Source organism: Loxodonta africana, chromosome 1 (genome assembly GCF_030014295.1).
Source record: "Loxodonta africana isolate mLoxAfr1 chromosome 1, mLoxAfr1.hap2, whole genome shotgun sequence".
Taxonomy (NCBI): domain Eukaryota; kingdom Metazoa; phylum Chordata; class Mammalia; order Proboscidea; family Elephantidae; genus Loxodonta; species Loxodonta africana.
In genome coordinates, this window is record NC_087342.1 from 76,897,011 (window position 1) to 76,913,647 (window position 16,637).

Sequence of the window (16,637 nt, forward strand, 5' to 3'; positions counted from 1 at the left end):
TGATTTTTTAAGTAGATCATCAGGCCTTCGGAGTCAACCTCTGGCTGTGCTGGACCTCCAACCTTTACTGTTAGCAGCCATAGTGTTAATAACCATTTACACCACCCAGGAGCTAAAAAATTTTTTTTTTTTTTTTTTTTTTAGGAGCTACAATTAAAACTGGAGATCATTAAGTCAATTTGGTCTGTTTGCAATTTAAGCGCTTCCAGGAATACACAAAGTAGTGGGGGAGAGGGGAGGAGGATGTCTGTTTTTTTTTTTTTTTTAAGGCTTCTGTTGAAGTTCAGTTTTTATGAAGGTCTTCCTAAATATAGCACCTATTGTCAATCAGAAAAGGGTGACTGGTGTTGTTGAAGGGAAAAATTAAAGCAAACATCTTACTTTGAATTTAAGGTTTTTCTTACCCACAAAACTAAATATTAACCATAAAAAGTACAGACCAAATTCTGCCAGTGGTTTTTCTTTCACCCAAAGTTGCTAATGTTTTCTTTCCTGTTCGAAGAAAGGCTGCCTTCATTTAAATTTCAAAAGATATCATGGCTATGGGTGGGTGGAGGGCCAGGACCACCTTGTGACCAGATATCATTTGATCTCAGTAAAAAGAGGAGGGTAGGTTTCAGTCAATTACGTTATGATCTTCTATTCTTCTCCTTCCCCTTCACAAGCCTCATTGTAACCAGTCTACTTCCAGTCACTTGCTTTGTTGGAATCAGAATGGTCTCCCTATATGCATATAGAATAGCCACTGCCATAGCTGCTCAGAATAAACCTCATGTTTCAATTTCTTCGAGTTTTGATTATCTTTAACAGCATAGTCTCACCGGTGCATGGAGAAACATTTAAGAGACTGTTGCTGGTCTAAATCTTACCACAAGGGGGTTTGAGAGAGCTTTCCTTACTTAAATTAACTATTGAACAAGATTTTTTTTTTTTTATGATGAAGTTCATAATCAGCACTCACTGGGGTTAGCTATTTTATGACATTGATGAAAATGACGAATGTGTCACTGGCGATACCAAATAAAAATTCAGTAGGAGCAGTTACAGTAACATTGATTTATATACAGTAAAATCAAAACAAAACCAAACCTACTGCCGTCGAGTCGATTCTGACTCATAGCGACCCTACAGGACAGAGTAGAACTGCCCCATAGAGTTTCCAAGGAGCGCCTGGTGGATTCGAAGTGCAGACCCTTTGGTTAGCAGCCATAGCACTTAACCACTAAGTCAAAAGTGAAAAACTTATGGCCCCACTTATGGAGTGCAGATGTGTTTTTTTCACACAGGTCTTTTTAAAATCGTTTTGTCAGTTATTTTAGAAAGATATTTTATATGAATAATGTATAGTTTTCTTACCTCTGGAAAAATTGTTAGACCTGGCACTGCTAAGTGGGCTCACATAGTTTTTTTGGGCATAAAGAATAATCATTCTGTTTCGAATGAAAAAAAAAAGTTAAGATGTAAATCGCCTGTTTTACAACTTTACTACCAAAGTGTTGCAACATGGTGAAATGTTTCCACGGGCATTGGAAGCCGAAGGCTTGAAATCAAACCTATACCAATCATTTTCTAGTTGTGTGAACTTGAGTACAGTTACATATCCTTTCTGGGCCTCAATTTTCTTTATTTGTGTGACAATGATGATAACAGTGCCTAGCTTAGTCAAATGAGTTGATAAATGAAAAGTGCTTAGTACGGTGCCTGATACACAATAAGTACAATATGAATCACTTCTTGTTATTACTCGTTTATGCCCGGCCCCTAATTGCATCTGACTTTGTGACCCCTAGATGACAGCAACCTTTTCTAACAACCACTTTCCAGTCCTCAAGATTCAGCCATTGTGTACTTGGATTTAAAAGAGGCCTAGTCTCCCCCGTCTCTCTAATTGAGCAATAAGAAATACCCTAGTGTCATTAACACATTTTTTTAAATAACTTTGTCAAATTGAGAGATTTTCTTGATTATTCCTACAATGTCACATGCTTTGTTGCTTTCGTAGTCACATTCTGGGTGGTTAAGTGAAAGGCAGGAGGAGCCTTCCATACTCTTCTGAGGATGGCCACCTACAGCGTGACTGAGTAGGTTTGTTATGGTTTTTGTCTTTCCCTAACTCCATGTTCTCACTGCCTTTCTATTAATCTCATCTCTTTTTTCTGCATAGCGTAGAATTTTACCACCAAAAAGAAACCCAGACATTACAGGGACCAGAGATTCTCTGACCTGACGGCAAATAAGAATCACTGATGAAAGTTTGTTTTAAATTCTCTGACCTGACAGCAAATAAGAATCACTGATGAAAGTTTGTTTTAAATGTCAATAACTGGCTCTTCCCCAGACCAGTTAAATTAGAATCTCTAGAAATGGGTAACCTCAAATATGTCTCATTAGCACTTCCCATTGATACCTGGTCTCACCAAAAACAGAAACAAAAAAAAATCCCATTGCCATCAAGTCAATTCTGATCCATAGTGACCCTACAGGACAGAGAATCCATAAGATTTCTAAGGAAAGGCTGGTATATTTGAACTGCCAGCCCTTTGGTTAGCAGCCAAGTTCTTAACCACCAGGGCTCCTCCCGGTCCCACAGGACTTTTCAAATGGGGAGGGGGGAATATCAGTGTTTTACTGTCACCTTCTTATCAATGTCAGCTTTAAGTAAGAGGACACACTCAAAAGCAGCTACACCCTCATCCCAAAACTCTGACCCACATTAAGAGACAAAGGGCAAATTATTCTTCATTTCAAAGAGAGTATACATGTCCCATCCAGGAATTCAAATTCTTATTTTTCTCCTAAAGGATTTAGATCAAAACTCATGGGTTTGTTTTATCTATGCTTGATGGCTTCACTACTGATGGCTTAAAGGTTGTTGCATAAATAGGTTTTGCTGTAAACAAGGTTCGGCAGTTGGAGTTAAGACATTACAAACCCAAGACAGCTGCTTGGCTTTTCTTTCCGGTTATACTAGGGAAAGAGCCCCTGAAAACAAACCATAGTCTTTACTCACACCAAAACCTTAGCAAACAGGAAACGGTAACTTGACTAAATGCCCTGAGAATTAGAATGTATCAACACAGATTTGGCAATTTCAGTGGTTATTCAGGACTCTACACTGGTAAAGGATTGTTTATGAGTATAGTCAGGAGAGGTCTACCACTGACAGTATCCAAAAAAAATAACCACTGCCATGGAGTTGATTCTGACTTATAGTGACCCTATTGGACAGAGTAGAACTGTCCCATAGGATTTTCAAGGCTGAAATCTTTAGGGATGTATTCTAGGGTAAAAACACTACAAAGCTTAGTAAAGCCAAATGCAAGATTTTATTCCACATATGTTCAGAGGCAACATAGGAAACAGATAAGTATACTGCCAAAGCCATGTCTATCCAAGTCCAAAGAATACTTCACAATAAGCAAAGTGGGAAAATGAGTAAGAATGCTGCCAGAACCGTGTCTGCCCAAGTCCAAGGAATATTATAGAATGATCCATATATATTGACATTACAAAGGGGCAAAACCATTGAAAGCTTCACCTTTTCACAGATTGGCTAGAAACTGCTTAATCACTGTGATTCTACATTTTGAATTTTCTTAATAATCATTGGTATGGGTTTCAGTAAGACAGTCAGGAAGGTCTTCATATTCACCAAATGCTAACAGAAAAAGATAAGGGTGGAAATATGTGAGTCTTTTGTGTTGTTTATGATTTGTTTATGTGAAAGATTCCCTAAAAGATGTTTTCCAAGATTGTCCTAGCTAAATAGTCTTTGTATCTCAGGGCCCAGGTGACAAGTCCTTGTGAGTCCAGCTCCAACTGGTTCCCATTTTAAAACAAGAAATAATAGCTCCACTATTATGAGTCGGAATCAACTGGACGGCAACTGGTTTGGTTTTGGTTTTTTATATATTCTTTACTTGGTTCTATTTTCCAGTAGCTTTGTCTTCATTGCTAGTTCCACTTCTCCCGAACCCATTAATGTTGAAGAGCCACAGAGCTAAGTTTTTGCTCCTCCTTCCTCTACACTCATTCCCATGCAGATCTCACTAGGCTCAGGCTTTATATGCCATCTGTACATTAATGACTTCCAATTTTATATCTCTAGCCCAAGCCTCTCTCACATTCAGACATATATCGAACTCCCTACTTTCTTTATTAACATGGATATTTAGTAAACATCTTAAGCTTAAAAAGCCCGTTGCGGTCGTGTAGATTCCGACTCATAGCGACCATATAGAACAGAGTAGAACTGTCCCATAGAGTTTCCAAGGAGCACTTTGGGATTACAACTGCCAGCCTTTTGGTTAGGAGCCAAACTCTTAACCACCATGCCACCAGGATTCCCGTCTTAAGTTTAGCATATCCAAAACAGAACCCCTGATACTCCTCTTCCAACTTTCTTTCACTGTCTTTCCCATTCAGTTCTAACTTTATCCTTATCTTTTTTCCATACCCCACTTTCAACCATTCAAGAAACCATACTCTTTTTTGCTTTCAAAGTATGTACAGAAATTGACAAATTCTCAATGCTGCCATGCTACCACCCTGGTGTGAGCAACTACTATCTCTCCTGTAGATTACTAGCATTAGCCTCTTCATGTTTTCCCTGCTTCCCACTCCTGATTCCCTGCTAATCTGTGGAAATTACCTTGATGGCTTCAAGTAACTATGAGGCAAGTTCTCCCAGGAATCATGGCACAGAAAGACCCGCCAGACCAAATTAAAATTTTGGGAATGCATGGTTTATTAAACCAATTTAAACACACAGCAAGAAGCAAGGTGGAAAGAAATGGAGTTTTTTAATACTTAGGATAGGGTGCAATCAGAAGGACCACAGTAGCAGAATCATAGATTACACAATGTTTGTAGAGCCTATCTTTCTATCTGCCACAGCAGCCATCCAGGCTGATCATATAGTTATGAAGACCTGAGTTCAGTTTTCAGCAAAAGGGACCAAAGATGGAAGGTACCCTGGGCCAATGACAGATACTTGCTCTATCAAAGAGGAAAGAGAAGTATTGTAGCTCACTGTCAAGGATTGAATTATGTTCCCTCAAAAATGTGTGTATCAGTTTGGCTGGGCCATGATTCCTGGTATTGTATGATTTTCCTATGTGTTGTATTTTCTTATGGGCTGTAAATCCAGAAACCCTGGTGGCGTAGTGGTTAAGTGCTACGGCTGCTAACAAAGAGGCTGGCAGTTCAAATCCACCTAGGTGCTCCTTGGAAGCTCTATGGGGCAGTTCTACTCTGTCCTATAGGGTTGCTATGAGTTGGAATCGACTGGACGGCAGTGGGTTTTCTTGGGTTTGGTTGTAAATCCTGACTCTATGATGTTAATGAGGTGGGATAGGCGGTAATTGTGTTAGTAATGCAAGACTCAATCTACAAGATTAGGTTGTGTCTTTAGGCAATCTCTTGAGATATAAAAGAGAGGAGTAAGCAGAGAGACAGGGGGACCTCATACCACCAAGAAAGCAGTGCCTGAAGGATAGGGTGTCCTTTGGACCCAGGGTTCCTGTGCAGGGAAGCTCCTAGTCCGGGGGAACATTAATGAGAAGGCAGACAGACAGAGAATGCCTCCCCTTGGAGCTGACGCCCTGAATTTGGACTTTTAGCCTACTTTACTGTGAGGAAATAAATTTCTCTTTGTTAAAGCCATCCACTTCTGGTATTTCTGTTACAGCAGCACTAGATAACTAAGACACTCACCAATTAGCCTGCTGAATAGCCTTGGGTTTCTGGGGCAAAGGACAGGTGGGGTCAGAATGGATGTCATCAGTGGGTAGCTGGTTTAAGTCACCATGAATATTGAGCACACTACATGTCTCATGTATACTTAGTGCATCATGAATATTTAGTGCCACTTGTATATTTAACGGTGTCCCTGGGTGGTGCAAATGGCTAACACTCTTGACTGCTAACCAAAAGTTTGGAGGTTTGAACCCACCCAGAGGTGCCTCAGAAGAAAGCCCTGACAATCTACTTATGAAAAACCAACCAGTGAAAACCCTATGGATCACAGTTCTCCTGTGCCACCAGGGCTTCAATAACCCAAGAAACCAAACCTGTTGCCGTTGATTCTATTCGAATTCATAGCAACCCTATAGGACAGAGTAGAGCTGCCTCATAGGCTTTCCAAGGAGCGGCTGGTGGATTTGAACTGTCAACCTTTTTGTTAGCAGCTGTAGCGCTTAATCACTGCACCACCAGGGCTCCAACTGGTATATTTAGTGCTGTATATATGTCTCACAAGTGTCTCATTCATATTTAATGTCCAGCTGTCTCATGCATAATGAATGCCTCATGAATGTTACATATCTGTTGGTCCTTTATCCCTTTCTCTATACATTTAACACATACATGATCTACTTACTAACTACTTATCTATACTTAACACCTTACGAGTTTCATCCATTACATTTGCTTCTTCCTATAGCAAAAAAAAAAAAAAAAAAAAAAAAATAGCAGAACTGAAAATTCTCAAATAGTATAAGAAATGCATTTTTCAGTCCACCCCTAGAATTTCCAGTTCTTTAATCCATCTTTCAGATAAATTTAAAACTCTAAACCACCATTATTATTTATAGCTAGCAATATGACATAGCTTCTTCAAACAATTAGCCCAGTCTTTTCAAAAGTCAAAGGGTGTGAATTGCAGTTGTCTTCTCCCAACTTTGAGGTGAGGTGTAGCTGCAAGCATTGCATCTTGTTTTTATCTTTTCTAATTATCTTCCCAACACCAAAGTTCCTTTTTTGGTGTTGATCTCATACCATTCACATATCTTTTGTGCATCCTTATTTGAAAGATTGTTTCTGTAAATGCCCACCTATTAAAGTCATTAAGTTGTGTTCTCTGAGATGTCCAAAAACTAAGACCGACTGACAGCACATTAAAACATGACAGTCTGGAAGTACATATTACAAATATGATGAATAGCATCTTCAAGTTTTGGACAATCCAACACTTTTATTCTGAGAAAATGTCAGGAAACCAACAGCAAGGATTTTTATCAAATGTGATCAGTCCCTTGGACATGTATTTTGTAACAAAGTATTTAACATTTTATGTTCTGTTCTACTTGGTCTGTTTTAATTATATTGTTTTGAAGAGAGATAAAGGCTTGCTTGTTTTAGGAAGACAAATGAGTTCTTATGTTAATTACTACATTCCGATAAAAAGTAATGAGTTTTAATAAAAACATTTTCAATAATATTCAATCAGTCTTAGTGTTTTGCAGAGCCAATCAATATATATCATATATTTTCTACAGAATCATTATTCTTAAGTTTTCCTGACAATTTATCGGATCTTTTATAGAATATTTTTTCAAGTTTTGTGGAGTCAGTTGGAAAAAGAGAGCAACTAAATGTATGTTACCAAGGCATTAGTAAAAAAAACTTCAAACCAAAGACCCAGGGCTGTTGAGTCGATTCTCACTCATAGTGACCCCATAAGACAGAGTAGAACGGACTGATAGGGTTTCCAAGGAGCAGCCACAATGAAGTCAGTTCATCAGTCCTAAGTGATTATTTCTTGCTTTGATGGTCTTGGGTTGAGAATCTACTTCCATGATGTCCTGGAAAAATATTAAATCAGCCCTGTGGTAAAGTCTGACGGGTATCTCTACAGTCCTTTATTAAACTACTTCTGATGTTTCTTGAGATTTGTATTTTGTAGCAGGGACGTTTAGATAAATGTAGAGAAAAGCAAGAGCCATCTGTTGATGATAAGACAGTATATGTCTGGTTGATTTATTATATAAATCAACATTAGCGATATGGAGAAGGATAGAATCATATTTTTTAGGTATGATGCTATGAATATTGAGGACATTGATAAACATCCAGGGCCTTCTGATAGTGTTTGCCACCGAACGACAAGGGCATTTATATGGAGGAACAAAATCAGTTTGTTGGCAGTTTTTGTATTAGTCTTTCATGTGAACATGTTCTATACAATTTAACAAGTATAAGTGGTAACATTTATGTTAGTAACACTTTACCTAATTAATTTAGAGGTGTATTTTCCTTTATTGATTTGCCAGCCTTTTTTTCATCTTGTACAATATGTAACAGGACAGCTCTCATAATTGTGTACTGCTAATTAAAAATATAAAGTATACCTTCTTATAAAATGTGAGAACAAATGTTTTGTGTGGCCTAGTGGCTACTTGGGAAACGCCAAAGATAGTTTAGATACAAATAACGCCTTAATGGTTTTATTTTTTAATGTCTGTGGCCTTGATTTGGAAACGGTAATATTTCATTACATCGGGATATGAACATAAGTCATAGGTTTCAAAAGATAAGAAACTATTAAAATTTTAGCTATAATAATATTATTTAAATTATGCACAGAATACTCAGATTTTTTTTTTCTTCTTTTGAAATGAGAGATTTGTCAAAAATTATACAAAAAACCGATGCGAAGCTGTAATGATACCAGACCTTCAGAAGGTTAACTCTTGGTGAAATGAAGGGGTTCAATGCATTCTCCAAACAACATACAGAATGTCTTTTTTTTTTTTTGGCTTAGGCACCTGGTGTCCAAAACTTTTCTGCTGTTTTTGCTGTTTGATATTTTTCTCATCAACTTTTTTTGAAGTGTGTAGTAACTTTGTGGGTTGCTTCTTTTATCTCCTTTTTAATGTTAGATTTGTTACAGTGTGACATTTTAGTAAGCTGTGAATCTTCTAAGAAAGTGTAAGAAAGGGAAAAATAAAAATGAATAAGCCAGTAACTGAGAGGCCGCTTGGCCCAGATAGATAAGGAGTTACTGTAAAAGCTAATTATTTTCCTTTCCCCCCACCCCCAGTCTTACAGAAATAGAACTTTTAGTTAATAGTTCAGGAGATTGCCACCTGAGATTCACCCTGGAAACCAAAAGGAGTTCCTGGGCTTAAACAGTATATGGGGTACTCCTCTGCAAAGCAGTTCAAGTGGCTCCAGCAGGCTTTTACCTGGGCATCCCTAGGGATTCTGCTGGCCCACAGTTGAGTATAAAGATACTTTCTCTGGCTTCGATCAGTGTAACTCTTTTTCCTTTCTTACAGGAAGATTATATTTTGTGTCTATGAATTTTCTCAGACATCTTTAGAGCTCTAAGAATTTGGGATATGAGTAGGCTGTAGATGAAACCCTAAGTTAGCTGTTTTTAAATACTGGAAGAGTGTCTCTGCTAATTTTTGTTAATTTCATGAGTATTCACTAAGTTTTGACTAAATTCTTTATTCCTTGGGATTTTGACCGACTGTAGTTATTGATTTGAATGTCTTCAGGACCATAATTTTTTTTTTTTTTTTTTGGTGTTTTTGGCAGGAGCAGGGGAGGTTGTTGCAATAACTTGGTGTCATAACCTTTAAATCTTCTACAGGAACCTTGATAGCGCTTTAGTTAAGTGCTCAGCTGCTAACCGATGAAAGGTCAGTGGTTCAAACCCATCAGCTGCTCCGAGGGATAAAGACCTGGCAACCTGCCTCTAAATATTCTATTAGCTTACTAGTGTGCTAATATACTTGGCATATCGCCAGGTCTTTCTCCCGTGGGTACCCTGGAGCCTTGGTGGCGTAGTGTTTAAGAGGTAGGCTGCTAACCAAGAGGTCTGCTCTTCAAATCCGCCAGCGGCTCCTTAGAAATAACTACCGGGAAGTTTTACTGCCCCTTAGGGTCCCTATGAGTCGGAACCATGCCAAAAGGGGCAGTAAAAGGTCCTAGCAATCAGCATCACCGCTCCTTAGGTGAGATGATGGGGGCCCTGAAAAGGGCCTTTTTGTTAAGGAAAAAAGCGCATTCAGCCGCCAAAGCCGTAGAGGGTGCGCCCCTGGCGCTTGAGCGCGTAGACCACATCCATAGCTGTGACCGTCTTGCGTTTAGCGTGCTCGGTGTAGGTGACGGCGTCACGGATAACGTTCTCCAGGAAAACTTTGAGCACCCCGCGGGTCTCCTCGTAGATGAGGCCAGAGATGCGCTTGACACCACCACGCCGAGCCAGACGCCGAATGGCGGGCTTGGTGATTCCCTGGATGTTGTCACGGAGCACCTTACGGTGGCGTTTGGCTCCGCCTTTACCAAGGCCTTTCCCACCCTTTCCGCGACCAGACATGACTAGACAGACCAAGCGGTACTAGTCTGGAGTGATGCTGGCCGCGGCAGTCTTTATAGGTCCGTTGTCGGACCGAACTGAGAACCTCAAGAAAAGAGACGGAAAATCCCGCCGTGGAGGGGGCGGGAAATTTAAGGGGGCGGAGAAAGCCTTGTTTTCTTGTCCTGTGTGTTTTAACACGGTAACTATTATTGTGGTTTTGCGTTAAGGATTAAGGCTTTAAAATTTTGTTTTTCAATGCAAAAGCAAAACACTAATACTGTAGAAAATTCAAAACAATACAAACAAGGAAATAACCCATTATCCCACCACACCTGAACAACTACTGCCAATATTTTGGTGAACCAATAAATACACACCTAAATATTTCCTAAGAAATTTAGATAATGCTGTATAAGGACTTTTGTAGCATTGATTATATTTTAATCAATTTGCCTTATCTAAAGAATTTTCAAAAAAGTGAGTTTTACTCTCTCCTTATTCCTTCTTTTGAATTCTCCTTAGTAGTTTTAACCAATTCCTTAGCGATTCATCAAGGAGCTAGTTTTTGCATTTTTAATAATTTATCTTGTCCACATTTAACATAAATTTACCTGTTCACTATACTTGGAACCATTACTGAAAATTCTGTTCTTTTTTATTGCATCAACGTTATAAATTGTAGCAGAATTAGAGGCTTCACAATTTGATACTGCAGGTTTGTCCTCATTTTTCTTTCTAAAATTTAAGCTAGTTTCACTAAGATTTTTTTTCTGGGAAATCGCAGAATCATTTCATGAAATTTGAAAATAAATATCTTTTTGATTCATAATAACCCAAGTAATGTTTGTGGCTCCTATACAATAAGGTTTACTTATTTTACTACAAAAGCAAACCTTGTTCATGTTTGAACACTTAAAAATTCAGATTAGGAGGGGACCATCTACAGTCTCACGACTCAAAGATAATTCAATTTAACAATATAATATTGATCTATATATGTCATTTGAAATAATTTTATTTGCATATATATGTATTTTTTACAAGCCAGGGTTATACTGTGGAGTTTTAAAATTCTAACATAAATGAAAATTTTAACACTCTTATGACTATTCTGGGAACCGGGGTGGTGTAGCGGTTAAGAGCTAAGGCTGCTAATGAAAAGGTCGGCAGTTTCAATCTATCAGGCGCTCCTTGGAAACCCTATGGAGCAGTTCTCTACTCTGTCCTATAGGGTCGCTATAAGTCAGAATGAACTCGACTGCAACGGGTTCTTTTTTTTTTTGCGTTTTATACCTATTTCGTTGTAAACTCTTGTTCTTCGGTGGTTTGCTTTAGAGATTGGTTAAGAGCTCAAACTTTGGCGTTAGAAAAAACCTGTTTTTAAATTAAACCTTCTCTACTGACTTCAACTGACTTGCGCATTTTTGCTCCTCATCTATAAAGTGGGATTGGGACAGTAACACGTACTTATAGGGTTACTATAAGATTTAATGGACATAATTTAAGCAAAATGCTTAGCACAGAGCCTACTTCGTAGTAAGTTTTTACTGTAATATTTACTTTGGTAAAGGGAGTAACCATGAGCTCCTTAATGTGATAATTCTCCACATATGTTTAACTACAGTATTACATTTCCAACTTTATAGTTGTTGTTCTTAGTTGCCACCAGGTTGATTCTGACTCACGCAGACACCATGTGTGTCAGGGTAGAACTGCTCCATAGGGTTTACAAGTCTGTGACCTTTTGCAAGCAGATTGCTAGGCCTGCCTTCAAGGTGCCTCTGAGTGTCTTTGATCCTCCAACCTCTGTAAGTAAAAACTTACTATAATTAATATTTACTATATTTTTATTTTTATGGTAGTTATTATTACTTATTATTAACAGAGTCAACATTCATTTTAAACATGTGTTTATATATTTTCTTTACAATTTGCCTTTGATTAAAATTTATTTTTAATGTTTATTAGGTTAGGCTGAAACAAAATAAACAGCTACCATCTATTATTCTTCTGTGCAAATTTCTAATGTACTTATGTAAATCTTTACCAGGTATTTTATGTTTTGAAACACCTTTTAATTGGCATTTTAATAGCTAAACAGGGAGTTCCATGCAAAAGGTTAAACACTGGACTACTAGCTGACAGGTTGGAGGACCAAATGCATTCAGAGGCACCTTGGAAGGCAGGCCTAGCAATCTGCTTAATAAAGCTAACATTTTCATATAAACAGTTGCAATAGTAAGCATAGACAAAAAGTCTGAAGGAGGAGAAAGTTATAAAAGCACAAAAAATGAACTTTAGGGGAAATGGAGTTAAAAAAGCTTTTTTGGGGGGGAGGGGGCGGGAAGCCCTGGAAATGTGTATGTGCCCTGGGCATCCCTTAATCTCGGTCCCTAGTTCCTACCGCATGCCAGAGTTCCTACATTTCTCCAAAGCACTGGTTCCCCAAATCATTCATTTAAGCTGTTTCATTATTCGGCCAGATAATTAATATTTAATAAACCTCAGTAGCATTTTATTTAAATGTGAGACTGAAAGGTTGAAAGAGGAAGCACGATGTAGACCAACATCCAGATCAACCTTTCCCCAAATGATTTACTGTATCTACGTGATGTTGTTCTTAGGTGCCATTGAGCGGGCCCTCCAGGCACATTGGAACTAAATGCTGCCCAGTCCTGCACCATCCCCATGCTTGGTTGCAGATCAGACAGTTGGTCTATTGACTGATTTTCTGCAGTTTAAGTCTTTTCAGCTGGTCTTTGCCCCTCTGATCTCTTTGATCTTAAGGCTGTCTCCTCCAGTTTACCTTTTTTTGAATTCATTTAATAGCCTTCACATTTTACTTTAAACCTATAGACTTCCATGCAAACTCAACCACATTTAGTTTATAATTTGTTTTTAGCTTTTATTTTATATTATTCCTTTCTTCATAAAGATTTTTATTTTTATGAAATTAACACAATTTAGTGACTACATTCTGTTGCCCTCTCGTAGATGTAGGGTCTAGGGGGAATGCAAATATAAGGTGAATAAAATCCATTCTCCACCCAGAGGGAGTTTGTAAACTAGTGGATAAGGTACACGTTAACTCTAGTATGGGAAGAAACTGCAAAGTGCCTTTATGTTTGTCCAGAGACTGTGGAGAGACAAATTAATGGCAAAGAAAGAAAAAGTTTAAACAATGCTTCCATAAATCTTTGGCCACTGACTTAGTTATCTAGTGCTGCTATAACACAAATACCACAAGTGGGTGACTTTAGCAAACAAAATTGTATTTGCTCACAGTTTAGGAGGTTAGAAGTCCAAATTCAGGGTGCCGGCTCAAGGGGAAGGCTTTCTCTCTCTGTCAGCTCTGGGAAGGACCTTGTCTCTTCAGCTCCTATTCCTTGGCGTCTTGGTGATCCCCAAGTGGCATGGCAGTCATTTTCCCCAATTTCTGCTTCTCTGGCTTGTTTAAATTCTTTTATATCTCAAAAGAGATTGACTCAAAACAGGCCCCACACTAATCCTGTCCATTAACATAACAAAGAAAACCATTGCCAAATGGGATTATAACCATAGGCATAGACGTTAGGATTTACAACACATTTTGGGGGGACAAAATTCAATCTATAACAGCCACTAAAAGTGAACTTTATCTCTTATGAAAATGACAGGGTGCACTCTAAATAGTTCTTCATGTTCTAATTGCAATTAGAACTATCTAAACAGTTTTATCAAGATTTTTTTTGCAAGTATTGTTGTCTTCCTTTTTAAAAACAAGTTTTATTATTTTTCCTGATATGCATATAGTTTATCTCATGTATAAGATAAAGGAGAATAAAAAACCAAACCTAACCCGTTGCCATTGAGTTCGACTCATAGTGACCCTATAGGACAGAGAACTGCCCCATAGAGTTTCCAAGGAGCACCTGGTGGATATGAACTGCTGACCTTTTGGTTAGCAGATGTAGCACTTAACCACTATGCCTCCAGGGTTTCCAAAGGAGAATAGTAGGTGCTCTATCCAATGAGATTGGAGCAATAGTCAATTGAAAAAAATCAGCTAATGTGTGGAATTATGAACAATGCTATATCACCCTTGAATGTTTTATTTAAAATATGAAAATTTACATTCATTTGTTAATTTTTTGGTTATGGATTTATTGATTGTAGTCTTTACGTAAATTACACCAATAAATATAATGGCATGATTTTAACAGTGCGGTGGTTCTTATGGGGAATAGAAACTATGCATTTAAGCAGATGTTAGTAATTACATCATTAACATCAATAATAACTGCATGTTTTATTATTAAAATTAGAAAGAACTCATTGACCTTCCTAAGAGATATATAATTTACTTGAAATTTCAAGTTTTGAACAGATTTGAACTGCTGATCTTTTTAGCAGCCAAGCACTTTAACTACTGTGCCACAAAGGCTCCTGTTTAAAATTTATACACACAGTAATACAGAAGACTTTTTAAAAGAGGAAACAATTGAATAATTTGGTTCACTGAGATCAGAATTCGGTTCATCCAACATCAAATGGTCATCAAAACGATCATAAGATTAAAAAAAGAAAAAAGGTATTATTTACCTCCTGTGAGCTATGGCAGAAACCCAGGTGGTGTAGTGGTTAAGTGCTAGGGCTGCTAACTAACAGGTCGGCAGTTCAGATTTGCCAGGCGCTCCTTGGAAACTCTATGGAGCAGTTCTACTCTGTCCTATAGGGTTGCCGTGAGTCGGAATCGACTTGATGCCACAGGGTTTGGTTTTTTTGGTTTATGAGCTATGGCTGCTAACCCAGAGGTCAGCAGTTAGAATCCACCAGCCGTTCTTTGGAAATCCTACAGGGCAATTCTACTCTGTCTTATAGGATCGCTATGAATTGGAATCGACTCACAGCAATAGTTTTTTTTTTTTTTTTAATTGCTGTGGTCATTGTTTTATTCAAAGGAAAATTATTTGCATTTGATTGCAGTTGAGATTTAAAAGTAGTACAAGTATTTTAAGAGACTCAGAAAGTAAATTGATTCCAATGAACTAGAAATGCAATAGAAATTCAAGAAATAGCAAAACTAGGTAGGAGATTAAAAAAAAAAGTTTTCATGAGGAAAAGTAGTTATTAGTTGGTATGTGAAGTGGAGAGGAATTGAAGGGCCTCTAGCCAGTTTTTTTTAGCTAGGGTGACTCTGAAGGGAGGGCATGGAGAGTGATGATGGCCAGGGAAAGAGGCAGTAAAAACCATTGACAGGAATCAGACTTTATGACCCTGGCAAGTAAGGTAAAGAATACGATTCACAATGTCCATCTTTTATAACATTTATTGTCAGTTGACATGCTCTTCTCTTCATAATGTAATTCCACACCACCTTTATCATTTTTTTTAAAACAGTCCTTGAAACTCCCATTAAGATGGGATGTTACCTATCTGAAATACCATTGTAGTCCTCTTTAGCAGGGTGCCTGGTTTACCACGTAGGTAAGTACTAGGATTTGAGTGAATTAGGAGGGGAGGGGAAGGTAGGCCCAACACTCAGTGCATTAAGTTTTGCCCTAGATGGACATTGAATCCTGCAGAGGGAATCACAGGGAGATAAAGGTCCCTATTTTGATGAGTTTACCCGATTTCTAGAATTCAGGGGCTCTGGGTAAGGATTAAAAAATAACTTTATGCTCAGGGTATATAACCGATTTAAAAAGGTTACTCACTGTTTCAACTGTATATCCCTAAGCAACCCTCCATTATTTTTTGGCTTCTCTTCTTTTGTTTTTCCTCTATAGTAAACCCAGGTATAAGAGGTATTTCAAAACAACAAAGTTTTAGCTATTGGATGAAATTGTGCAGCGCAGCTCTTGTTAGTGATAAAGTGGGTGGCTCTGAAAAGAGCCTTTGGTTTGAATGGAAGGTTTGAGTTGTTGGAAAGCAATCCCGACTTCTACTTGCCCTTGGCCTTGTGGTGGCTTTCGGTCTTCTTGGGCAGCAGCACGGCCTGGATGTTGGGCAGGACGCCGCCCTGTGCGATGGTGACTTTGCCCAGCAGCTTGTTGAGCTCCTCATCGTTGCGGATGGCCAGCTGCAGGTGGCGCGGGATGATGCGTGTCTTCTTGTTGTCACGGGCCGCGTTGCCCGCCAGCTCCAGGATCTCGGCAGTCAGGTACTCCAGCACCGCCGCCAGGTACACCGGTGCGCCGGCCCCGACCCGCTCGGAATAGTTCCCTTTACGGAGCAGGCGGTGCACACGGCCCACTGGAAATTGGAGACCAGCCCGAGAGGAGCGAGTCTTGGCCTTGGCGCGAGCCTTGCCTCCCTGCTTCCCGCGTCCAGACATGATATGGCAGTAGTCACTAGCCTGAGCAAACTGAGGTGGAAAACCTTAATCTGCGGTACTTATACACATTGCCGGGCGCGAAAATGAAGCTCTGCCATTGGTTAAAGGGACACTTACACTTAAACCAATGGAATCGTGGTTTTGAAATACACTGATTTTGATTGGACAAAGTTAATAGTGACGTGTCCAGGAATCGTGACGTGTCCAGGAATGTATAAAGCCTTTACAGCC

The 16,637-nt window shown here is 38.8% G+C and overlaps 3 protein-coding genes across 4 annotated transcripts in view; 1 reads left to right on the forward strand and 2 right to left on the reverse strand.

The window, feature by feature from the left end:
- LOC100663551 (uncharacterized) overlaps positions 1–16,637 on the forward strand; it is a 36,832-nt gene that overhangs the window by 19,957 nt on the left and 238 nt on the right. Inside the window, exon 2 of one of the 2 annotated variants that reach the window (XR_010321417.1) lies at positions 145–2,922. The exons of the other annotated variant lie outside the window; for it this stretch is intronic. The gene's annotated coding sequence lies outside the window, so the exon portion shown is untranslated. Of the gene's footprint in view, positions 1–144; positions 2,923–16,637 lie in introns of those variants that run through there. 2 annotated transcript variants of the gene reach the window in all.
- The window catches only part of LOC135232753 (uncharacterized), a 35,633-nt gene continuing 28,428 nt past the window's right edge, over positions 9,433–16,637 (reverse strand). Inside the window, 1 exon segment of the mRNA XM_064293616.1 lies at positions 9,433–10,129. Coding sequence (XP_064149686.1) covers positions 9,797–10,129 — 333 coding nt within the window. The 3' untranslated portion in view covers positions 9,433–9,796.
- On the reverse strand, positions 12,922–16,421 carry LOC100661296 (histone H2A type 1-D). Its single transcript, XM_023540254.2, has one exon. It carries the CDS (start codon positions 16,404–16,406, stop codon positions 16,014–16,016), a length of 393 nt encoding a protein of 130 aa, XP_023396022.1. The 5' UTR covers positions 16,407–16,421; the 3' UTR covers positions 12,922–16,013.

Excerpts from the sequence above, each read along its gene's own strand:
- LOC100661296 (XM_023540254.2), bottom strand. The coding sequence starts at position 16,406 with ATGTCTGGACGCGGGAAGCAGGGAGGCAAGGCTCGCGCCAAGGCCAAG.